This window comes from Callionymus lyra, chromosome 17 (genome assembly GCF_982586985.1).
Source record: "Callionymus lyra chromosome 17, fCalLyr1.hap1.1, whole genome shotgun sequence".
NCBI lineage: Eukaryota > Metazoa > Chordata > Actinopteri > Syngnathiformes > Callionymidae > Callionymus > Callionymus lyra.
The window spans coordinates 16,149,073-16,175,251 of NC_141834.1; the positions used below are offsets into that span (position 1 = coordinate 16,149,073).

General features: G+C 34.1%; 1 protein-coding gene across 6 annotated transcripts in view; it reads left to right on the forward strand.

Annotated features, from left to right (window-relative positions):
* The window catches only part of kif13a (kinesin family member 13A), a 54,207-nt gene that overhangs the window by 14,532 nt on the left and 13,496 nt on the right, over window positions 1-26,179 (forward strand). For 4 of the 6 annotated variants that reach the window (XM_087813047.1, XM_087813049.1, XM_087813048.1 and 1 more), the window contains exons 3-24: window positions 1,310-1,322; window positions 3,508-3,568; window positions 6,462-6,554; window positions 7,855-8,035; window positions 10,937-11,024; window positions 12,095-12,229; window positions 12,318-12,430; window positions 13,622-13,733; window positions 13,794-14,006; window positions 14,912-15,022; window positions 15,097-15,231; window positions 17,770-17,900; window positions 18,980-19,066; window positions 19,129-19,304; window positions 19,458-19,677; window positions 21,894-22,056; window positions 22,124-22,264; window positions 22,331-22,480; window positions 23,280-23,444; window positions 23,509-23,682; window positions 25,048-25,199; window positions 25,295-25,427. In XM_087813047.1, the coding sequence (XP_087669173.1) occupies window positions 1,310-1,322; window positions 3,508-3,568; window positions 6,462-6,554; window positions 7,855-8,035; window positions 10,937-11,024; window positions 12,095-12,229; window positions 12,318-12,430; window positions 13,622-13,733; window positions 13,794-14,006; window positions 14,912-15,022; window positions 15,097-15,231; window positions 17,770-17,900; window positions 18,980-19,066; window positions 19,129-19,304; window positions 19,458-19,677; window positions 21,894-22,056; window positions 22,124-22,264; window positions 22,331-22,480; window positions 23,280-23,444; window positions 23,509-23,682; window positions 25,048-25,199; window positions 25,295-25,427 (2,947 nt within the window). Of the gene's footprint in view, window positions 1-1,309; window positions 1,323-3,507; window positions 3,569-6,461; window positions 6,555-7,854; window positions 8,036-10,936; window positions 11,025-12,094; window positions 12,230-12,317; window positions 12,431-13,621; window positions 13,734-13,793; window positions 14,007-14,911; window positions 15,023-15,096; window positions 15,232-17,769; window positions 17,901-18,979; window positions 19,067-19,128; window positions 19,305-19,457; window positions 19,678-21,893; window positions 22,057-22,123; window positions 22,268-22,330; window positions 22,481-23,279; window positions 23,445-23,508; window positions 23,683-25,047; window positions 25,200-25,294; window positions 25,428-26,179 lie in introns of all 6 variants that reach the window. The other 2 variants (XM_087813046.1, XM_087813052.1) reach the window with 1 other exon arrangement.

A 26,179-nucleotide genomic window follows, 5' to 3' on the forward strand; every position in this document is an offset into this window, starting at 1 on the left:
CGTTCAATTGTAAAGAAGGATTCTCATTTCTGGAGAGATTATGAAGATTATTTTGGAACGCCTTCAGTCTAATTAAGTTTAATTCTGTCTTAATGACGTTTGTGTTTCAAAAAGAAGAGCAGACAAAGACTTTAAAAAACTCTGAAATGAGTTTTTTGGGGGAATTAACAAGTCTTTTGTGAGGACGTAATTGCTCTATCAAGTACTAAATATAGCAAGTTAGTCACAGTTCCCCCCTTTGTCTCATCTACATTCCCAACATGCCAGCTCCGGAAGAGTCTACTGATGTGTGTACAGTATGTGACGGTCAGACGGACAGATATTTACATTTTCTCCTTCCTCGGAGCCTCGAAACTTTTGTTAGCTAGAGATTTATGGTGTCAATGGTTTTTACAAGTCAGGACGTTAATTGAGTAAAATGTTTGAATAGGAAGAATTGAGTTTTTCCAGTAGGTGTTTATAAAAGTTTTACAGTAGGACGTAAATTCTAATGTAAACATTAATACAAATTAAAACTAGTACCTGTACCAATAAAAAGTTGTGTAGTTGGCCCACACAAGATAGCATAGCAGCTAAAGCTAATAACAACAATACTCTCGCCCCTCACTTATCGCGGGGGTTACGTTATGAATGTTTGGAATGTTAATCAATTATTTTGCTTCCAAATCATATTTTCTTGTATTATTATTTGGCTAAAATTTCAATATTTCATTTTTATTAAACATTTGCATGCTATTTTCTTTCGTTATTTCCTGAAGATAGAAATCCCGTTAGATCTTGCCGATGACTGAGGACGAGAGGATACAGGCGACTCCAAAAGCTTTTAAAGATAACATTTGGGCATATTTTTGGCCAAGTACATGGACAATATTACAAATATATCCTACAGTATCGCAATATATCGCAATATATAGTATCAATGCCTCAGTATCGTGATACGTATCGCTCAATTCTTGCCAATACACATCCTTATCCATGATGCACTGCAACAGTAAGCTGTTTTTTTAATTAATTAATTCTCCAAGTTTTACGCCCCAGTTCTTAGAACACAATACTGTTTGATAACTGAACCTGTTTCAGCTGAACTCCCAGCAGCTGGAGACACTTGGTAGTTTCCCCAAAAATGGCCTCTCTCCAAGTCCACGGACACAAGAGCTGTTTATTCAACAGGCGTACATTGTGGCCCAATTATCAGCACAATTTAAGTGACCAGAAAATGTGATTGTGTAACAAAACTGTGACCCTAACTCTCTCTTTGTTTATTTCTCTTGCCCACATGTGCTGCCGACGGATGGTCACCGTCCGACAGGAAGCAAGCTAAGGTATGTGCGCTTCAGCTGGACTTTTTTTTAAAATAGACGCCGCGTCAGCGGAACCTGTTGCTTTTGGTGAAAGCCAGGAACCCGTTGCCGTAATCCTTCAGCGCAGAGAGCTTCTGAAGTAATAATCCGCGACAGGTTCACTTCTGGGACGGGCCAAAACATTCCACAGTCGCGATCGAGAACGTGGTTCCGTGCGGTCAGCAGGAGCCGACTGGAAGTCCGTGTGAACGTGTCAGCACTCTAAGATCCAGTGAACACCCACAAAGGCTGGACAATGAGAGAGGGATGAGCGCAGACACTGGGGTAGTGTGTGTGTGTGTGAGTGTGTGTGTGTGTGCGCGACATTCAAAGCTGTATTGTTGCAGCGCACCCCCACGTCTTGCCTTGACAACACACTGGCTCAGGGGTGTCTCGCACACCAGAGACGTCTTTGTGCCGGATTCACTCGGTCGCTGTCCGGACGAGGGAATGTCACACCGAGTGCCTGCATACTCTCGGGTTTCCATGAACCCGAGTTACCCTTTAATACCCTTCAGCCGGAGCAGCACGTGGCCGACAGCGGCGAGTCTGCGGCGCTACAATTAGACCCACGAACACTTGTGACACATTTCTTATCTCTTATTAAAAATACATTCAATGCACATGTTGTTTTTGAAAAAGACAATGTATATATATAAAAATATATTGAAGAATGAAGAAAAAAACGATAATAACATAAAGCAGAACATAAAATTATTACTCAAATTTTTATAATTTAATTCATGGTTTTAATTTAATCACTATTAATATATTTAAAAAATAAATATGATGTGATATGAGAAACTACGACAAGAGAAGAAAATTGTTCCAAACATATTGAAAAATAATTATTAAAAATATGTTGACATAAATCATTATAAATATTTAAAACACATATTAATGCATCTATTGCCAATTTAAAATAATGTGAGAACTAAAATAAAAATAACGATAAATACAGTCAATATTACGCGTTGCAATATTAAAGATAATTACATTAAAATTTGAATTATTACTTTTATTATTTTTTATTACTACTATTATTTATCTTCAGAGATTAATACATATATTTTAAATATATAATGCATCCATTATATATATTTATATATTAGCCAATATAACAAAAGAATAAGACAAATATAATAATAAAAAAAAGAATTACTGATAAATAAATTAAAGATGATCACTTTAAAAAAACAATGAGAGAAGAAATTGATGATAAACTTATTAAATATGTGAAGTATCTTAAAAAATAAAATGAAGCATAGCTTTTAATAAAAATAAAATATGTAATTAATGATCAGAGTAATTATATATAAATATTTTTTAAAGCATATATATGGTAATTTTCTATCATAAAAAATAATGTGATAACTAAAATAGCTATAATAATAATCTAAATATTGCATATTTTTCCTTGCACGTCTAAAGAGTAAGATGTCAAATTAGGAGGAGGTTGTTTTTTTTTGCACGAGGACAGAAGGACTAGTTTCCCAAGCAGCTCTAATTGAGAATGATGGCACTTTTGTTCCGTTGAATGGCAGCCACTCACTCGTCTGAAGTGAGAGAGGAGGTCTTGTTTTCAAAGCTCTCACTGATCTTCTCATGCTGACCGTGCAGGAAGCGACCATGATGGTGACGACGATAAGTGATAGAGTTCATTTATTTTCAGAGGGGGCTTAAGGGTTCCTTGAACATCCAGATCTTTCCGTGGTCGTGCTCAGCAGAAACTTTGTGTTATTCTGCCGAGACCACGAGATGAAAGTAGTGGGGAAAAAAATGGCAGAAGAAGAAGAAGTAGCTTTGTGAAGTCGGGGAGCATCTCTTTCTTGCTCATGCAGGTGCCCCCGTAGACACTAAATCAAGGGGTCTCTTCTGCTCAGTCCTGGACCGAGAGCCAGAATGCACTGCAACAGCCTTGTTCCCTTGGAGACGAGGGTCACCCGGTGCTGGAATTTCTTAGGGGAGCGTTGACCCTGATTTATGAATTCATTTATCTCGCGCCACTATGACAGTCGTGCCACGGTCCTAATGAGCACGAGCTGGAACCGTTCTTGACCGGACCGGACTCCCATCAAAGCGGGTTCAACTGTGTGGTACCAGCAGGACGGGCTTGTGTTACACAGGTGTGGACGGTGTGTGTTTAACTGTGCCGTCTGCTCCGCAGGTGTTCGCCTTCGACCACTGCTTCTGGTCCATGGACGAAGCCAATGTTCCTAAATATGCTGGTGAGTCATGAGGGCTGAGAACTGATCTTCCAAATAGTTCAAATCCCACCCTGTGGAAAACAACCAGCCTGCTAGCTTTGAGCTGCGATTGTTGAGGTTTAAACTCACAAGATGGATGAATATTTGGGCATTTTAAACATGAAAACATTCGAAAAATGTTACACTAAACACTACACCTTAAACTTTCATCTATGTTTCAATGAATTTAACCTTCTTTTTTTTTAAAGCGGCAACTTTCAACAAAATCATTAGAGCTCACAAACTCAACATGAGGTGCCATGAACAGATACCAAGAAGCTTTGCCGCCCAGCCAACCAATCACGGCTGTCGATCCCTTTTGACACAACAACATATACGCCGAAAAAAAGAGTATTGTAGCGACCAATTACCTGTCACTAAATAGAGCAGTCACAAAAAAAGGAGGCATCATGGGAGTTCACTGGTTTGTTGGCACCATAGGTAAGGTGGTACTTAGGTGGTACTCCCACTAAGTTCTATGGTTATCGTGAAGTTTAGCTGCTGTTCAGTTCGTATATAGTTCCTGACTATAGTTTAAAGAAACAATTTTCCATTTTCGCAAAATTTCACAAATTTGCGAGAGATCAATGTAACTTGCTTTAAAAAATAAATAAAAAAAGGTTTCTTATCAATAAAATTACCAATCATTTGGAGTGACCCGTTCAAAATGATTGGATGGTTATATGTCCATCTAGCTTTTGTGTTGCAATAAACTTCCGGGTCCTAGATAGCAGCAGTCATTACGTTCTTTGCAGCTAAATGATCCTGGCGATGACTGAGGACGAGAGGATACAGTCGACTTCCGCACCTTTTGAAGCTGATGTTTGGGCATATTTTGGTTTCATAACAAATTAAAAATAGTTACGACTTCGTCAAGAGTCATGTGGTCTGTAAATTCTGCAAAACCAGAGTCAAGTACTCAACAATACTTCAAACATATCCTTGTTATTAAAGTATCGCATTTTATCGCAATCTGTGCAAAAGTAGCTTGATTATCACAGATGGAGTAGAAGCCATTTACAACCTGATCAATCACTTTCCCTACAATTTCCCAGAGATATGTTTGTAGTTATTCTGTTTCCAAACATACCAACGACGTACTTTGGCCGAGGGGACGCCCTCTGACTATTGTGAGCGTTATTATTATTTTTAATAATTAGATTTAGTGACGTACTAAATGCGAATGACGTCAGTATCTGGAAGCCTCAGCATCGTTATTGTCGAGTGATGTCATGTTAGACTTCTCTTGTTGAGGAGAAGTCTGGTCCAAAATATTGCTGTGATCACCTGGCAACCCACAAGTACCCTGTGCTGTGTCTCAAATCACTCACTTCTTTAAGTGCACTGCTTTACAGTACACTTGCAAATTTGGACAGGGTAGTACTGTCTCAAATCAAATTCACTTACAGGAAATTACTCGTCAGCTTCTTCTTCTACTACTTTTAAGACCGATTGCAACCAGTCCTTGGAACACTATCGCCGACACTTGACAGAGCTTTACACCAATTGAAACAAGTTATTAAGTTGTGTTTCGTTGTGTTATTACTGTTGTTTTGTGGTAAAATGAGAGTTTTTTCAAGACATTTACGTCGGTATCTGCTGTCGTCAGTGACTTATCTTTTGTTAAGTGACGCATATCTAGACCTGAGCTCTCAAATTGCATACTTGCGTACTTAAACTCAGTATTTTTAGTGCATAAGTGCATCTCAATTCTAAGTATGCAAAATGTAGTGCGCCATGCACATTACATTTTGCATACTAAAACGCCCACAAAACTGAGTATGGATTGACACATATATATATATATATACATACATACTGTATATATATATATGCATATACTTACAGGTGCATTTTCAGTCAGCAGTAGGAGGATGACACGTCTTCAGTGCTGATACTGGTGTAAATATCTCGCGAATATTTCGTTTCTCATATTTCTTGATGCAAACTTGCAAAATGTGCTGCCAGCAGGTGGCGATAGTGTTCCTACAGCTGGTTGAAATCATCGTTAAATATTAATAGAGGAAGAAGCTGTCGCGTCATTTCCGGTTTGTGCGTAGCGGCAGTGTTTGATTTGAGACATACTATCTGTAGAGAATTTGCATACTAGTTAGTATGTACACTATCCTGATGCATACTAACAGCCAGTGCACTAAGAGAAATATGTGATTTGGAACTCAGCTTTAGTGTCAGCTACGTCACTAAGATAGTGGCCGTTAATGGTGGACAGTGTCCATCGATCCACACTCTATTTTCTGTCCATTTCAGTGCACTAATTGCACACTACTTTTTCGCACACTGCTCAGTGTGAACACACTTGTGCACTCAAAATACTAAGCGTAAGCGCAGAAGTGTGCGGGACACAGCCCTGGTGTACAAGAAGATGAGATACAGATTTTGTCAAAGAGAAAACCTGATTTATCTTAAGATTTATTAAAGCTGTTGCAAAAAAACAATCCTGTGTGACGAGCGTGAGCACAAATCCTCCTCCGTTTCTATATGCATCTTCTTTTGTGTTTATGCAAACATCTGTACCTTCTCATGGATCCTCTCGTTTCTATTCAGATGTAAACAAAAAAAGCAAAATAAAGGTTATTATTAAGCACATTTCCATAACCATTGTAGCCACATGGTTGCAGCAACACGCTCACCTCAGTGCCGCCTCTCACGCTTTTTTATTGCCCATTAAACTGCAGCACGACACGGAAAGATATTTCTCTCCACAGCTTTTTTTCCACACAAACGTTCTTCTGGCGTTTGGGAGCCATTGTTGTTAAACATGGTTGAACTTAGTGTAGCCCTCCCCATGTTTGTTTAGGTAAAGGGCTTTTCCACTGTTCATAATCTCCATGGTGACCGGTGCTTTGTTTCAAAGGTCAAGAGGTGGTGTTCAAGTGCCTTGGAGAAGGAATACTTGAAAATGCATTCCAAGGATATAATGCCTGTATATTTGCCTATGGACAAACTGGTGAGACATGAACACAAGGAAACCTGATAAGATGTCTTCCTCTTTTTGTTCTTCTTTTTATTTTATTTTTTATGTATTATTTTTTATTTTATTGTTTATGAAAAATTGCTGGCTATTGGTAAAAAACAATTTCTCGAAGGAGACCTCCTGAGGGATCAATACAGTTTTACCTTACCTTACCTTACCTTAAGAAAGATGTTATAACTGTTGAGAAGAAGACAGTTTAAGACACAAAACATATTTCTGAAACTAACAATGTGCATATAAATTATCCATCTTTGTATCATATAGTTACGATTAAACAGATTTATAAAAGATGACATAAAAATAGATAGATGGAAGTAGATCAGTGCCATAATAATAATATAAATGATGATAATAATACATTTGATTTAACAGCACTCCTTTATGACACTCTTAGACACTTTACAGGAAAAAACAGGATAAAATCACATTATACATAATAATTTTCCAAAAAATCCTTAACGTAATATTCACATATATTTAATGGTTGAATTTAATATTTAAAACGTTTAAACTTTTGTTTTATTATCAATTTATATTAAAAAAAAAAAAAAAAAAGAAATCTATATTGAAATGTGAAATTTGATAATTGAATGTAATCATTTATATATTTAAAAGTTAAATTATTTTTATTCAATTATTGAATTCATTATTTCTATACTGAAAGGCTGAATTATTTTAAAGTTTTGTTAATTTATTAAATTAAAACATTGTTTATGCATAAAGTTTGATGTTATAATAGCAGTTATTAAAAAAACAATATTATAAATTTTATATTTTTATTAGTTATAGCCTTTTAAATTCAATATAAAATTGTTGATATAATAGTGCTACAGTGATTGGCTCAAAGTTCGAGCAAGCAGCTTGGTACTTTACGGGTATTATCTCACTAAATGTTTTTATATTTAAAAGGCTACACGGTTTAATAATAAAGAAATAAAATGTTTTTTTTTTTTTATTGGAACATTTGTCAAAAAACAGCTGAACGACCAAAACATTTTTATTTCAGTTTTATATCTGTATTTGTAATGTAGATAAATCAAGTTTTCAATATATATTTTCAGTTTGAATTTGAATTCAATGTTATGTATTTGTTCTTCACTCAAGGCTGATCACACGGAGGTTCAGACGTTGAAGACATTAAACACAGACACACCTAATCTGTTAGCATTAGCAGCTAAGATAACAAACACCTGTAGCTTTGCTTTATGTCTCCTAAGATTCAAGGTTCTTCAGAGTGACCATGTTCACGTGACTCTCTTGATTCCATGTCCAGGTTCAGGCAAGTCCTTTTCCATGATGGGAAACGGGGACCAGCCTGGTCTGATCCCTCGCCTCTGCTGCTCTCTCTTCGAGAGGGTCCAGAGAGAATCCAACGAAGCCCACTCCTTCAAAGTGGAGGTCTCGTTCATGGAGATCTACAACGAGAAGGTCCGGGATCTACTGGATCCAAAAGGGTGAGTTTGACGTCTGTGACTGATGTGATCTCTACACGTACTGTGTTGACCTCATTTAACCTTTAACATACTTTTTTAAATCATCTCATAGAAATGTTATCATTATAATTCTATATCAGTGACATCAGAATATTGTAAGGTTGAATTTAAAATATCCAATTTTAAAATTTAGTTTTTATTTGTTTAATTTATTTGAATAATTGAATTCAATAATTTTTTTATGGAAAGTTTGAATTCGTTTTTTATTGCATAATTTAATTAATTCATCTGTTAATTTTTTTTTTTTTTTTTTTACAACTGCATTACACAATTTGAGTATTTTCAAGATGAATAAACTTTTGTAGTTATATAGTTCGATTTTCTAATTTTAACTATTCAAAAATAAATTATCCGTATTTAATATTTTTCAATTCGTAGGCTTTAAAATTCAACCATGATACCAGGATTATTTTATTGGATTTATACGGCTACAAATTAAAAAAAACATTGCATTGTTTGAAATTATTGGAATGAGAAAATCAAACTGTACCTGTGGGGGAAAAAAACGTTTAATATAGAAATAATTTAAATTAAATTATTACAAAAGTAATGCATGAAAAACCACATTTAAAGTTGAACCTGATATACTTCCATAGACTTCTCTCTCTTCTGGGTCAATACTGAGGCTTTTCCAGGACAAGCTGCATGTTGTAGGTCTGCCCTGGGGCTCCCACCTAGTTGCACATGCCCTCCATCCAACCTCACCAACAAAATTAAATCCTTTATTCACTATTTGACTCTCAAGTCTCTCTTCCACGTGAGCAGACGAGAACTGTCATTTTCAAGTCCAAACGGCCTGAAGTCAGACGGAGAGTTTAGAACTTTGGTTCAAGACGTTTTAACTGTTGCATTCTTCACCTTCACCGTGTGATGTGGGTTTGCAGACAGACTGCAGAGGAGGGAAGTCTGTGAAAGATTGTGATCCCGGGACATCTGTCACTGATGTCGGGGGGAAAGCATCCGAGCAGCTGAGCAGGAACAACAGCACAAGGTTCTCTGTGTGCTGCAGGAGGAAGCTGTTGGCTCACGACACTGTCTCAGGGCTGACATTCTCATCAAGTGTGGCTTTTATTTCTGTAAATCCATCTCTTGAGCAGTGTGTCAGCGATTAGATTCAACCCTTGGATAGGGTTTTTATCAGGCATGTGCTCTCTATTTTTATTTATTAATCCTTCAAGATTGAATCAGGAGTTCAACACTGACTTTTTCACGATGTTGTTTGATTCCACAGTCTATATGTATTTTTAATTTTTGTGATCATAGAACCAGCAAGAACCACAGAATATAGCATCAAAGATAACTACAAATATGTTGTTTGAGTTTAAAGTGACTTGCAACTCTTGTTTAATTCAATGAAATGATGCTGGGGTTTGGTTCAAAACAAATTATAAACAAGTCATAATGTTAAAGGAGTCACATGTCGTTGTATAATCACTCTCTCATGATCACAGCTGATCCGAACATCATGCTGAAGCTTAAATACAAAAACAATATCAGCTGTTTGAACCTCTGCAAGTTAAATATCATAAACGTCTTTTATATATATATGTGAAGGAAATCATTTCATCAAGTCAGTGAGTTTAAGTCACCGGACCTTTCTAGTCATCCAACAATCACAAGAGGGACACCTCATGGGTCAGTCCTTGTACCTTAAACCTTTTTGAAAAAGTCGCTTTTTTTAATCAGTTTTTATACCCTTTAGAAAAGGTGAGCTGCAGGATCTGTCGCTTCTATCTGACACTTGTCTGTCACCAAGGCAACCAGACAACTCCACGACCTTTCAGATCTGTTTTAATCTGCGTATTCTGCTCTGTGGTACAAAATGAAGTATTTTTCATTTTTTAAGTATAAAGGATTTTACTCAAAGGAATTTTCTACATGCATTGTGTGGGTTTTCATTTTTGTAAAGGCTGGAAAAAAGGCCTCAAACTTAAACCTTTCTCATGAATGTCATTCTTTTTTGCATTATTTGACAAATAGTAATAAATTAAGTATATATTAAAATATATTATAATAATAACAATATAATTATAATTATATTAAAATAGTAGTAAGTAAAAAATGTTCACACCTTGTATAGGTAATCCATCAATTACCATTAATAAACAAATCTATTAAATTATATAAATGCCAATACAGATTATTGGATGAATTTAACATGAACTTTGAATGTCTTAATCTAGTTTTTTTTTTTATAATATTAAAGCATTTTTGTAAACAATTTAATTCATTAATTTAAGTAAATTAAAAGTAATTTAAATCAAGAAAATATATATATGTATAATATACAGTATATTATGAAAGGTTGGATTTCTATTATAATTATACCAACATTGTGTATTGAATTTAAAAAATCTACAAAAATGTGTAAATGTATTTTTTATTTATTGAAATGAAAATAACAAACTCTCTGTGTAATAAAAAAAAACAATTCAATTGAAAATAATAAAATACATTTAACCTTAAATATTCCATTTTTTAAACAATTATAAAATCAAGACAAATTTAAACTTTCATTGTATGAGGTATTTATTAAATTATTCAAAGAAATTCAAGAAATAATAAATAAATAAAAAATCCACATTTAAAATGTGAAATTCAACTATTAAATATTGTGATGGCACTGATATACTGACATACTAAATATTCTTCAGTAATTCAAGTGTTTATTAGAGGCAACTCTTTGAAATAAAGATTAAAAACAGCCTTGTTTACTAGTTATTCACACTTGAATAAATCGTTTTAACACAAATGTAAGTTCCCTCATCAAAAGTTTTTGCATAAAAACAAGAATCCTATACATTTTCTTACAAAATGTGCACTTTTTCACTCAAATATCTTCTTTTCTTTTGTCTTCTCCAGCGGTCGACAGTCACTGAAGGTCCGAGAACACAAAGTCCTGGGTCCGTACGTGGATGGATTGTCTCAACTGGCCGTGACAAACTTTGAGGTTCGTGAAACTGAGATTAAAATGTGACTCAACATCCCCACAGTGTCTTCTAAGTCCATCTGATTTACAGTCTCCGGGTCCGAACCCGAGGAAATGCGTTTGTGATTTCCTCCGTCGTCATCGGGGCGAGCTTTATGCCAAGCTTTGGCGGAACCCACCTCATTAAGTTTAGACATCCCCACCCTGTTTCTTTTGGGCCGATATAAGTCCTGTGGATTTCCCAGAGCTGTGGTCCGCCGCCTGCTGTGTGACCCAGCTGAGCCACATGGCACGCAGCCATCGGCAAAATACTTCCCTGATTTTTTTACTCTTATCATAATCATGCGTTTGAAGTCTGACGGTGTCAACGATCAAACACGTAACAAATTATAAGCATTTAGAAAAATCGATATACATACATGCCCTCGTTTGACCCCGAGCTACTGTTGACCAATCAGGGTGTGTGTGTGTGTGCTTTGGTCATGTGACGTGGGACTCAGCAGGGAGCCTGTGGTGTCAATAAAGTTTTTAGCTTTTTATATAGACAGCGACGACTCACAAGCTTTTATGATCGATTTTAAAAAGATAAAGTACAACCATTTTATTCATACTTGAGTGTTTATTGTAGTAAATATACTGCGGCTTCGTAGTTTTACGAGGCGTTTTACTACTACATTTTGGCATATTTTTGAGCGCTATGTACCGCATAAAATTGGTTTGAGGTCAGTAAGTAAAACCAGAATTCATTTATAAGTTGCACCATCAATTTTTGCAGGTTTTACAGATTTTAAGTGTGCCTTATAGTACGAGAAATACGGTAATTGAAGTACTGTGATTTGTCTGTTATGTTGGCTATAGTTAAGTGACTATTTGAAGTGGGTCTACAATAATAAATAACATGTATCTGATAACTACTGGAAGGGCTTTGCTGTAATTGGATTAAGAGGATTGAATGAATCTGTAACCGGTTACACTGTGGTTAAAAGCTTCGATTACTTGTGTAGTAAAACACATGTAAACATTGACACCCATAATTGGGATCAACAAAACTAGCTTCTTAAAGATGTTGTTTTTTTTCTCGTTGACTTCAGGACATCGAGGTCCTGATGTCGGAGGGGAACAAGTCTCGCACCGTGGCGGCCACCAACATGAACGAGGAGAGCAGTCGCTCTCACGCCGTCTTCAGTATTATCGTCACGCAGACGCTCTACGATCTGAAATCAGGGGTCAGTTCGTTTACTTTGATTTAATCCGTCCAAAAACGATATTTTATCCTGATAAATATTCCTGTTTCTAAACGTCGGGGTATCGCAGAATTCCGGCGAGAAGGTGAGCAAGCTGAGTCTGGTGGACTTGGCAGGAAGTGAGCGAGTGTCCAAGACCGGCGCGGCTGGAGAGCGACTCAAAGAAGGAAGCAACATCAACAAGTGAGTCATGGAGTTGAAATGTCCTTCTTATTTTTGGAACAGATGAAGTAGCTCCGCTAACATTCCTCCGTCATTGAACATGATAAAGTGAGTCAGGAAGTGAAATAACAGAAAGATTGAGTTGAACTACCTTGACTTCCTGAGCAGACGATGACTGACACATGAGGCCAGAGATGATCCTGTGTCAGCAGACGTCTGACTTATTCCTTCAGTTACGGGGGTTTAGTCTGAGTGTAGGTGTGGAAACCATGCATTTTTGAAGTGAAACTAATACATCGGTTCAAGATCAGGAACCGAAGTGCAGTCTGGGAAAGTACTATCTGTCTCACGACAGATGTTTTATGAAGTTAAATCTTATTTTTGTTAAATCAGGGCCATTGTTTTAGCGAAGTAAAAGCCTAAAAATGTACTTTCTGTTCTCAAAAAAAAAAAGGACTGAAGATCTAAGCCTGGAAAAATATCATATTATCGGATAGAAATGATCAGATAAAATTATTAATTTAAATGTTGTTTTTTAAGCATTAAATACTTATTTAAAAATAATAAACGATTAAAATACTGTCTATATTGGAAGCTTGAATTTGTTTTTTTCAATAATTCAATTTAAAAATGGAAAGTGATAAAAAAATATTTTCAAATTGAAAAATACTGAATGTTTTTTTTGATTATTATTGGATTTGAAATATAAAACTGTGCCTTTTAAATTCAATATAAAAATGATGGCTTTATTGTAACAACATTTTATAATGAACCTAAAATGCTTTGAATTACAAAATCTTTAATTTAGGAAAAAAAATATTGACTATAATAATTAAAATATAATTTATGTGTAAAATAAATCCCGTTTATTTTGAAAATATTCAATTTATTTTATTGAAATAAAAAATAAATAAATGTAACCATCAATATATAAATAATTTAAATATATAATTCTTAAAAAAAACACAAAACATTTCAATGCATCTTTTGTAAATCAAAGTTTCAACATTTCAAAATGTTAACCACTGCTTCTCTACATAGGATAGTTTCAGTATCTCCTTTACGCTAGAATTTTGCTGAATTTTAAATAAAAATTTGATTAGTTTAGATCTTAATCATATCATTTCAGAGCAATCCCACGTCTATGTTCACCCGAAATAAGATATGAAAGTTAGTGTCAAATTCAGTGTCATTCACACGTTGTGGTTTCAGGTCTCTCACCACACTGGGCTGTGTCATCTCAGCGCTGGCCGATCAGTCTGCAGGGAAAGGGAAACCTAAGTTTGTGCCTTACAGAGACTCTGTCCTCACCTGGCTCCTCAAGGTGAGACCCTCAACTCTTTCTTGTTTCCTAACATGTTTTAACAACGACCGCATCGCTCAGGACAACCTGGGAGGCAACAGCAAGACGGCCATGATCGCCACCGTCAGCCCGGCGGCCGACAACTACGAGGAGACGCTGTCGACTCTGCGCTACGCTGACCGAGCCAAGAGGATCGTCAACCACGCCGTGGTGAACGAAGACCCCAACGCTCGCATCATCAGGGAGCTCAGGGAGGAGGTGGAGAAGCTCAGAGTTCAACTCACGCAGGCCGAGGTGAGACAAGACTAGAATTTATTTGCATGAATCTGACGATACGATACGTATCACGATACAGAGACGACAATACGATATATTGTGATACTGTAGTAACAAGTATATATTTGTAGTATTGTCGAGTACTTGACTCTGGTGTTGCAGAATTTACAGACCACATGACTCTTGATATACTTTCATTTGTTTTGAAACCAAAATATGTCCAAACATCGCTTTTAAAAGCTGCTTGAGTCCACTGTATCCTCTCGTCCTCAGTCATCTTGACATTTTATTGTTCCTTTATCTTTTATACACAATTTATTGAAATTTAAAAAGGTTCATATGATGAAATGTAAGGATTTTAAAGTTAAAATAAATTAATTTGAATTTCCATCGGTATCATGAAGAAATACCGCAATATATTAGTGTTTTTAATATTTTCTTTACACCCTTATTTTTGTTACTTTTCAAATTTACATTTTCATTTTTACCACATACCTCTTGACGAAGTCGTAACTGCTTTCATTTGTTTTTAAAATCAAAATATGTCCAAACATCAGCTTTAAAGGCTGCTAGAGTCGACTGTATCCTCTCGTCCTCAGTCATGCCCGAAATTTTCGCTGCGGAGGATGTAATGACTGCTGCCATCTAGTGACTAGAATTTGAATTGCAACACAAAAATAAACAAAAACTGTGAATATTTGCCTGTTAATTGAAACCATAAAACAATGTTTTATTTAAATTACACCATAAAAAACGATAACGCTGAAAATAAAATGTGATTTGAAAGCAAAAAATAACAATAATAAATTAAGTTACTTTAAAACAGTGCTGTTGAATATTGAAGCAGTTTTATTAAAAATATTTGGCAATATATAAGGATATTTTCTCAAACCCTTAATAAACAATGTAAATCTTCCCTTCAGTCCATGAAGGCTCCCGAGCTGAAGGAGAAGCTGCAGGAATCTGAGAAGCTCATCCAGGAGATGACAGTCACCTGGGAGGAGAAACTACGGAAGACGGAGGAGATCGCGACTGTACGTGTTGCCATGGAAACATCTTCAATCACTCGTTGTTTTTATTCCGCTGGTTAAGTCTGTTGTTTGCGCAGGAGCGTCAGAAGCAGCTGGAGAGCATGGGCATCTCTCTGGAAACATCCGGGATCAAAGTGGGAGAAGACAAGTGTTTCCTGGTCAATCTCAACGCAGATCCAGCACTGAACGAGCTGCTGGTGTATTACCTGAAGGTGACACTTTTTATTCAAGCGTATCAGTGTCAGCAGAATATTGAATACATTTAACATTGCAAATTTTAGCCATTTTTCTATTCTATATTGAAAGGTTGAATTTAAAATAAAATATTTTCAAAATGAATTAACTGCAAATAACACATAGTTTGATATTCTTATTTTTCTTTACAAATTAAACATTTTTTTTAATTCTTAGCCTTTTAAATTCATTATAAAAATGTTGGTATAAAATTGCCACAAGACAATTCCGGGCTACATGATTGAAACTTTCAGCCAATCATACGACGAACATACGATCATGTGACTACTTAGAAGTGCTAGCATTTTTATATTGAATTTAAAGTTCTACCAAATTTAAAATTGTACAATTTCTAAATGTTATTTTTGAATCGTTGGTATTAGAAAATCCAACTCTATGTAGATTTTTTAAAAAAAAGGCCAGCGTTCAGTAAACGTATCATTTAAATCCAAACATTAGAAGCTAAAGAAAAAACAGTAATATTTCAATAAAATAGTCCAACGTTTTTACATTTTAAACATCACATTAAAACTAAATAAAATTCTAAAGTTTCAACATTTGAAACGTTAAATTCAAACTAAAAATAGTCTAAAGTTTTAACATTTGAAACGTTAAGTTCAAACTAAAAATAGTTAAAAGTTTTAACATTTGAAACGTTAAATTCAAACTAAAAAATAGACTAAAGTTTTAACATTTGAAACGTTAAGTTCAAACTATAAATAGTTAAAAGTTTTAAAATTTGAAATGTTAAATTCAAACTAAAAAATAGTCTAAAGTTTTAACATTTGAAACGTTAAATTCAAACTAAAAATAGTCTAAAGTTTTAACATTTGAAACGTTAACTTCAAACTAAAAAATAGTACAAAGGAGTAACATTTAAAACGTTAAATTTAAACTAACAAAATAGTCTCAAGTTTTAATATTTGAAACGTTAAATTCAACTGATAAATAGTCTTAAGTTTTAACATTTGAAAAGTTAAATTCAAACTAAAGTTTTAACATTTGAAACGTTAACTTCAAAATAAATAATAGTCCAAATTTTTAACATTTGAAATGTTAAATTCAAACTTAAAATTAGTCTGAGGTTTTAACATTTTAAATGTTAAATTCAACTAAAAAATAGTATTAACATTGGAACGTTAACTTCAAACATAAAAATAGTCCAAAGGTTTAACATTTGAAACATTAAATTCAAATAAAAAAATAGTCGAAAGTTTGTACATTTGAAATGTTATATTCAAACTTTTAATATCATGATGACGCTGATATACTTCTTTTTTTCTTTTTTTTAAGTATTTATAATTGACTTAAAATACTGTTTTATGGAAAGTGATTCAAGCCAAGAAAGTAAATGTGTCTGAAAGTCATAATAAAAGTGTTATGATGCAGCATTTTAAAGCACAGATAAGTATGTAGACAATGATCTTTGTTGAGCCACAAACTGTAATCTTCAGCTTCTTGGCCGGGAAACACAAACCTTCTCGGTGCATAAGCACGAAGGAGGCGAACAACGGTCTTTTGTGCGGCGCTGCTGCCCGGCGTATCAGCCAGGAATGACGATGCTAATGGCGAGAGGACATCCTCCAGAAAAGAGGATGTTTGTTTAACCAACGCCCGAGCTGCAGTGAAAGCAACACATGCTCCCTTGTTTGACTCACAGATTCATATTCGTGATATCATGGGATCGTTCGATCCAACAGGTTTATTCTCGCTTCGGTTGCTTTCATCTGCTTTTAGAAGCAGTTATAGTCTGGAAAGCGCTATATAAATAAAAATTACTTACTTACTTACAAACCTAAGATTGAGTTTAGCTGGTGCTGTAACACAAACAGATTGAATATCATGAGACCTTTCATAGAAAATAAGTTGGTTAAAGATTTAGTTTTAATTTTATTTTTTTCTAAATAAAACATTTAGAACATAAAGATTTGACTTTTAAATGTATTGGAAGACTTTTATAGAGATATAAATATTCAATATATAGTACAAATACTATTTATACTTATTGCACTCTGAATTAATGTTATAAATAATGTTTTTTTGTTGTAATTGATTTATATTTTAATTAATTTCTGTTATATTTACTTAATGTATATTATTTTTAATTTATAAACTTTGTTTTTTTATATTGTATTATTTTGCTGCCAGTGATGTAAAATTGCAAATCTAATTATTTTAATTTTAAAGGTATTTTATTCAATTATATTCTATATATATATTCAACTGTTATATAAAATATATATAATACTTGAAAAAAAAAGAAAATAATAGAATTGGTCATTTACCATGACGGTCAATTGTCAGGAATAAGTTAAAATTAATTTATAAAATAAATTGTTTTAAAAAAAGTTGAAAATAAAGATATATATGATGTTTTTCATGTATTTCATTTTAATAATGTGAATTAACGCACCATATTTTGACATAAATTGATTTTATTGACTATGTTAATTCTCTAAACAACAACTGTAGTTGTTTATTAACATTAACGTACCCTTCAATCTTTCCCTCTCCAGGACCTCACTCACGTCGGGGCCGACACGTCTCAGGACATCCAGCTCTTCGGGATCGGTATCCAGCCTCAGCACTGTGTCCTGGAGCTCTGCCTGGACGGTGACGTCACCTTGACGCCCCTCGGAAATGCCAGGTGAGTGACGTCGACAACATTAGCAAACATGATTCACTCTTACTGTTGTAATAATACGCTAATAATGATATAGTTTGTTTTTCCTTAAGATGTGTTCTTTTGTTTAAATAATGTGTTTTCTTAAATTAATTTAAGAAAAGTGAATTAAGGAAATTAAACATGTATTAATAAATATGTTGGGAAACGTTTTATGCTTAGTTAAAACTCTTTTTTAAAGGTTCTATGTAGGTAAATTAATTTGTTATTTCATTCGATTAATAAGAACATTTGCACATATTTAGCCAGAATTATTTCACAACCTGAACAGAAAAACAGTTTTTTTATTTGTATTTTTATTTAATTTAAAGTGTAATTGCATAACAATACTTTAATATATTAAACTGTGACGACGAAAATTTACTTTTTGTTCGGCTAAAGCATGTTTTTTCTATTTTTTTGTTCCTTGGCTTTCATTGTCATAGAAATTCTCACATGGAATTTAAATAGATGTGTTAGCATGCGAAAAGCTAATTTAGCTAATGCTAATGCTAACTAGCTTTGATCATAGAAGAAATATTAATGTGAAGGTTATTAAGCTATATTATAGAATAAAGTTATGTGTTTTTTAAATTGTATTCATCATTTATTTAATAAATATGTTTGCAGAACTATACAAAAAGTTTTATGTTTAAAAAGTCTCAAAAACAGCCAAATAAACGTTGAAACTTTGAATGTTTTTATTAAACATTACTGAAATTTCATATAAAATTCAAAAGGCTACAATTTTAAAAATAGTGAATTTAGAAGTTGTTATTTTAAAAAGATACGATTTGGAATATGGTACTCTATTAGTAAATAAATGTAGAATTCAATGATTAAAAAACAAAATATTCAATTTCTTTTAAAATAAAAATGATTTAACTAAATAAAAAATAAAGGTTTTAAATGGATTAACCTTTCATTTTCTAATAGAATTTCTTTAATTTCCTACTATGTATTTTTTAAAGAGAATAAAACAATACAATAAACATGAATAATATATATATTCATAAAAAATGTTAAAGAAAACTAAAGGTTCAATGTTTACAACTATGTTACAGAACCTGTGTCAACGGCACCATGGTCGACTCTCTGGTCCATCTGTGGCACGGAGATCGCATCTTGTGGGGCAACAATCATTTCTTCAGGTACGATCTCCTCGATGGTCCAACATCTCTGCGGGTACCAAACTATGGACCTCTGGTTTCAGGATCAACCTTCCCAATAGAAAGCGGCGGGACCGCTTGAAGGAGCTGGACCGGGCGTCTCCCAGGGACAGCTACGTGGAGGCCGACGTGGAAACTGCCAGCGAGGCGTCTTCGGAGCAGGACTACAGCTACGAGTTTGCACAGATGGAGGTCATAATGAAGACTCTGGGGAACAACGGTGATTAAAATAACCTGATACTTTCAGCCCACAGCTGTTGACTCTGCGTGCCTCTGCATGGACGTGCTTTCACTTTTTAAATTCCACTCTCCCATAATTGACTCGGGAGGAACCTCGTTTTTTTTTTTTTTAAAGTCCTGTTCCTCCGTTCAGACCCCATGCAGAACGTGGTGCAGGTCCTGGAGAAGCAGTATTTGGAGGAGAAGCGCACGGCTCTGGAGGAGCAGAGGATGATGTACGAGCGAGAGCTGGAGTCGCTACGGCAACAGCTGACGCCCGAGAAGACGCAGCAGCACACCCGCAGCGGCAGCGACCGCCTGACCTTCCCCACGCATGCGCCGCACTGCAAGCTGCGCCTGTGGACGGAGGAGCGGTCAGTGGTTCTTACGGAATCATTTAGTTGTTTTTTTGGTGTAGTTTGTTGCATTCCACTGCAATTAGATTGAAGCTGTAAAAGTGCTAATCGCTACAGACTGTAGCATAAAAACGTGGACAAAACAAACACAAACATCAACAAATATATATATTTTTAGCAGACAAACTTTGAAAAACTTCTATCCTATACATCAAAGAAAATATATTTAATAAAAAAAATATATTGGGGGCAAAGTAGGGGCTAATAAGGGAGCAGGCTGAGGGGCCTGAAAAGAGAGGTCTGCAGCCAGACTGCTTTGAAAATGGATCACGACTTTTAGAGGATATTTAAATTTTAATGATATTGAACTGTAGTATAAGAAAGTCAAAAATTAGCTATAAACTTTGTAATTGCTATGGTAACGTGTATAACAAAGCAGCAGGGGCCTGAGAGAGGAGGTAGCTTCCTGCAAAGTAGGTGCTTGAGAGAGAGCATGTCTAGGGGCTTTAATATAAATTTGATTTTTAGTGTAAATGAATATTAAACTGTAGTATAAAAAGTTTTTTGTTTTTTTTTTATATTTGTTAGACCAAAATATATATTTTATTTTAAAACTATTATTAATTTATTCTTTCCAATGCAGTTAGCCTGTAGCTATAAACATGCTAATTGCAATGGTAATGTGTAAAACAGGTACAATTTGTTTAAAATGTCTAAGATATTTGACTTTGAGTATAAATTAATATTTAACTGTAGTGTAAAAACGTTTTGTTAAAAATATTTATTAGACAAAAAAAGTATGTATTTTTTAAAAATTATGATTAATTTATAATTTCCACTGCAGTTAGCCTTTAGCGATGAACATGCTAACATGTATAATACAGAAACAAATATTTATATTCCTTAACAGCGTTAACTTCAACGCCCAAATATACATTAAGAAATATATATTTAATTTAAAAACATGGTCATTATTATCACTTAAATCTACTTCTCTCTGTAACTATGAGCCGTCAATGGGATTTAAACATACACAGCTTTGGAAAAACTCACTGCTAACTTGTAATTGTGGACTTAAGAATGGACGCCGTGACTCACACCCGTTGTTGGTGGAGAATTCAAAGAAGGATTGTGAGGAGAACGTTCACCAGTCACACCCAGAATCATTCCCACAAACTCCAGTCGACGCTGCTTAAATGTGTGAGAAAATTCAATGGATGAACACAAACAAACTCCAGATGATGATACGTTGTTGTTTGATGTCGAGGGTTTCAGGTTCAAGTCTGGCCTAAAACAACAGATGTTTACATGGCTCACAGCACAGCGAGGAATGAAAAACACTTTTCTTCTTGGAAGGTTTTTTAAAAGCTTCCACATGGAACTCAAGCAATTTTATTAAACAATTCCCTACATTAGAGTCACACAAGCTAACGTGTTAGCATGCTGACACTGCTAATGTAGCGCTAGCTAGCTTCTAGAAGTCACCAGAATACAAACACACTGTTAGAGCTTTAAAAGCAAGTTGTGTTTTTTAATTTGAAAATCCAAAACTTAGTTCAAATGTTGCCATAACGCTGCCTGATAGAGTGACCCGAGGATGACTTAATTTACGAAGCCACTCCCTATTTATTATTTTAATTTTATCATTATTAATTTTATTAATTTATTTGATTTTTGTTAATTATTTTGTTACTTCATTTTTTTTTTTTTTGTTATATATTTATTTATTAAACGCAAAGTACACACATTTGTTAATAGGTTTACTTTATGTTTTAATATTATGCATGTGGTTAATCTTCTTGGTGAATTTCTAATCTATATTTTCCCAATATGGGAAGAACTAAAGTATATGAATCAAAATCAATCACTACTGATTATGTTTCTGGTAGGTAACTACCTTATTTTATACTTTTTTTCAAAAATGTTTTTACATTTAACTTTCTTATTCATGTAAATATTTTCTGCAGTACTAATACATACATTGAAAAAAAAATGTATTAAAATTAAAATAAACAAGTATTTTAATAAATTGTTTGTTGGTTTTGGGAGTATTTCTGATTTAATAAACAAATAAAATTGTGTTTTTTTATTCTAATAAAATCTTCATACGTATACTATATATATTGAATTATATGGAAGCAAATATCAAATCATAAACTTTTAACTAAAAATATAATTGGCTTCTTGGAAAGAATTCTTGGTTCTGATTCTCATAGCTTGACATTTTTCTCCAGGGACGAGCTTTTCCGCCAGAGTCTGTCGCGGCTCAGGGAGCAGGTGATGAAAGCCAACACTCTGGTGCGAGAATCCAACTTCCTGTCGGAGGAGATGAGCAAACTGACGGACTACCAGGTCACCCTTCAGATCCCGGCCGCCAACCTCAGCGCCAACCGCAAGGTCTCACCTCCGACCTCACCTGGCAAAAAACGTGTCGTCAATAAACCTGTGGTTCTGGTCCCTGCAGCGCGGCGCTATAGTGAGCGAACCGGCCATCCAGGTGCGCAGGAAGGGGCGGGGCACTCAGGTGTGGACCATCGAGAAGCTGGAGAACAAGTTGGTGGACATGAGGGACCAGTACAGGGACTGGAAGGATGGCTCGGAGGAGGTGGTGAGAAACCAGTGGCAAACTTTCCGATGGGAGTAAATAATTAATTCTTCTGTCTTTCTCAAGCATTACAAGGCAAACGCCAAGCACTGTGATCCCTTCTACGAGGCTCAGGAGAACCACAACCTCATCGGAGTGGCCAACATCTTCCTGGAGTGCCTGTTCCATGACGTCAAACTGCAGTACGCCGTCCCCATCATCAGCCAGCAGGGAGAGGTACGAGGCCTTCCACAGACCCTTCTGCTCATAGAGAGATACAAATGAAAGGATAGAAGGGAAATCAGAAGATTGTTTTATTAAATTTAACAGTTAAAATGTTTTTATGTGAAATGTTGTTGCTTTTGATACGTTTGGAATAATCATATTCAAAAATGACTTTATTGAAGAATCAATTTGTTTTTTTTACACGTAAAGTTTGATATTGTAATTCAAGTAATTCAAATTTTTTTCAATATTTTTGTATTTATATTCTTTTAAATTCAATGCAAAAGTGTTGGTATATTAGTGCGACCAGACAATACCAATAGAGTACCGAGCTTGTTGATGCACTTTTAGCCAATCACGCGACACGCTGGCGATCATGTGACTATTTAGAAGTGCTGGTAAATTTTTAACTACTTGCAACTAGTGCTCGTTTGTCTGAATTCAAAGGTTAGAGTGAGTGGCTCAGGGCTCGATTGGATTAGTCGGGTAACATTTTATATTGAATTTAAAAGGCTATGAATAACAAAATATTACATTTATTAATTTATTTTTAATTAATAAACTTTTAAAATTTAACTCAATGTGTAAAATAAACAGTTAATCGTGAAGATATTTAAATTTATTTATTTAAATATTATTAAACAAATTCAACCTTACAATAAACAAATTATTGAATTTAATTATTAATAAATCATCAACATAATTTGAATAAAAAAGATTTAAAATGTTAAATTCAACCCTTAAATATTCGGATATACTTCCATCGTTAAAGTACTGAACGGATACTAACTGGAGGTACTTCGTGGAGCAGGTTGCAGGAAGACTACACATCGAACTGATGCGGGTCAGCGGGTCGGTGCCTGAGCGTCTCTGCGGTGGAGACGACTCTTCAGAGAACTCCAGTGAAAGCAGCTGCTACGAAGTGATGGACACCAACGGAGAGATCGTGCACATGAACAAGAGGCTGACCTGCAGGGTAACACAGGAGTCGCCCACGAGTCGCGACCCCGGGCGTCACATCTTCCGTCTGTACGCTGCAGGTGCGGATCAGAGAAGCCACCGGACTTCCTCTCAACCTCTCCAACTTCGTCTTCTGCCAGTACACCTTCTGGGAGGACGGCGAGCCCACGGTGGCTCCGCCCATCGTGAGTCCAGAGAGACCTTCTCCTCGCGGTCCAGACGCTCAGTTCACCGTCCAGTTCGACCATTGTAAGGTACGGAGAAGAGCCACTTGTTTTGTTTTAATCGTTTATATTTAAAAAGTTTGTTTTTATTGAATCATTCAATTATTTTCATGTTGAAAGTTCAAATTATTTTTTTGTATAATTTAATTAAAACATTTAAATATTTTTAAAATGAATAAACATGATTTTCTGAATCCAAGAATATTTTTTTTAATTTCAACATTTTTTATTTCTGTTTGTAGCATTTTAAATTAATTATTAAAATGTTGGCATAAAACTCCCAACAGACAAAAAAAAAAGATTAATTCTTATTGAAAATATTTGTAATTCTTTCATTTAATTATTGAAAAACAAAACAAATTACAACCTTTAAATACACAAATAATTAAAATGTTATTAAATAATTTGTTTATTGAAAGTTTTCTTTCATTTAAGAAATTTGAATATACTTTTTTACACATAGAGTTTGATATTATAATTCAATTAATTAAAAAATAAATTATCCAAGTTCTAAATAACTAAAATAATTTGCAGCCTTTTGAATTCAATATAAAAAATAACTAATATATATAATAGAGCCACCAGACAATATTGAATTAAAAAGAAAATGTATTTTTTAAATATTTAAACTTTTTATTAATTTATTAAAAAAGAAAAGTAACCTTTTAACATACAGATAATCCAGATTTAATTCTATAATTTGTATATTGAAAGCAGCATTTGTTTTTTAATTAAAAAAAGATTTGAATTAAGAAATTTGAATATATTTTTTAAACAAAGAGTTTGTTACTCTAAATTAATTAATTAAAAATAAATTATCTAAATAATAAAATACTTAAATACGAAAATAATTTGCAGCCTTTTTAATTCTATAAAGAAAATGAAAAATAAAATATTGAAATAAAAAAAAAGTTTTTTAAATTAATTTAATAACTTTGAATATAGAGATAATACAGATGTAATTAAATAAAAATGTTGAATATGTGTTTTTTTTACATAATTAAATAAAAAACATTTACATATTTTCAAAGTTGATGGTTGTTTTGTTTTTCACATAGTTTAATAATTTTTATTCCAATATTTAAAAAATACATTTTCTAAATTCAATATTTTTTCTATTCATGGACTTTTAAATACAATTCAATACAAGAACGTTGGTGTAATAGTGCTAACAAATGTAATATAGAAATTATTTAATTTATTTAATCAATAAAAAATATAATTTAAGCTTTCAATATACGATTGATTGATTTAAATTATTTAAAATTAATTGGATGCTTAAAAAATTCAATATAAAATCCCAGAATGTTAATTTTATCATTTGAAATGTTCAAATCAACCTCCTGGTGGCGCTGATATACTTCCATACTCTCCAACGCTTGGATCTTCTCTCAGGACTTTGTGGTCCACGTCACGGACGACTTCCTGGAGTTCATCTCAGACGGAGCTCTGGCCATCGAGGTCTGGGGTCACTGCTGTGCAGGGAACGGACGCTCGCTCTGGGAGCTGGACGCACTCGAGGCCAAGACCCGGACGCTCAGGGACAGGTTCGGTTTCACACTCGTAGACTCGTGGACTCATGGACTCGTAGACTCGTAGACTCGTGGACTCTGATGTTTCAACGAGTCGTCATACGTCTCAGGTGGAGCGAAGTTTCTCGCCGGATCGAGTTATGGACGTCCATCCAGGAGCTGAACGAGCAGGGAGAATACTCGTCCGTGGAGATGCATCCTGGGAAAGAAGTCAGCACGGGAGGAGTCTTCCAGCTGCGACAGGTCTTTTTTTATTTGTGTTTTATTTAAACATATACGCAGACGCTCTGACATTTTGTTTCTAATAAGAATAAAACCACAAATAAAATAAAATGAAATAATTTACTAAAAATAATTGTATCCTTCTTATGTGTAAAATTATGCAGTTTATTTTTCTTTTATTCATTTATTTCTGCTCAAATCATTCATAAAATACTAAAAGATCTCTTAAATATCATCTCAAAATATTGATCTTTTTCCCTGCTTTTAGTGTTACTTCATTTTATTTGTTTTTATTTCTAATTTATCTCCTATGTATAAAGAGTCAATAACAGCCAAGGGAAAAATCAGTGTGTAATATTAATATATACTTAAATAAAGTTGTTTCTGATTCTGGTTTATATGTTTTTTTTTATTTGTTTTTCTGTTTTTTTATTAGTAGGCGGTAACATTTTAAATTTTATTTTACAGCATTTATGTTATTTTTTGTATTCCTGGTCTCTCTGGAGTATTAAAACAAATATTTAATTATTATTATTAATTTTTTATTTAATAAAAATTAAATATATATATATATATATATATATATATATTGTATTGTATTTAACATGTTATCATTAAGACAGAAAAATATATTTACCCTTTTTATATATAGAATATTAGAATTATTATAAAAGTACAACACAGAACCTTAAATGTATCGAATGACAAAATAAAAAATAATATATATATATATATATTTCAAACAATTGTTCTTCTTTCCAGATTAATTAATA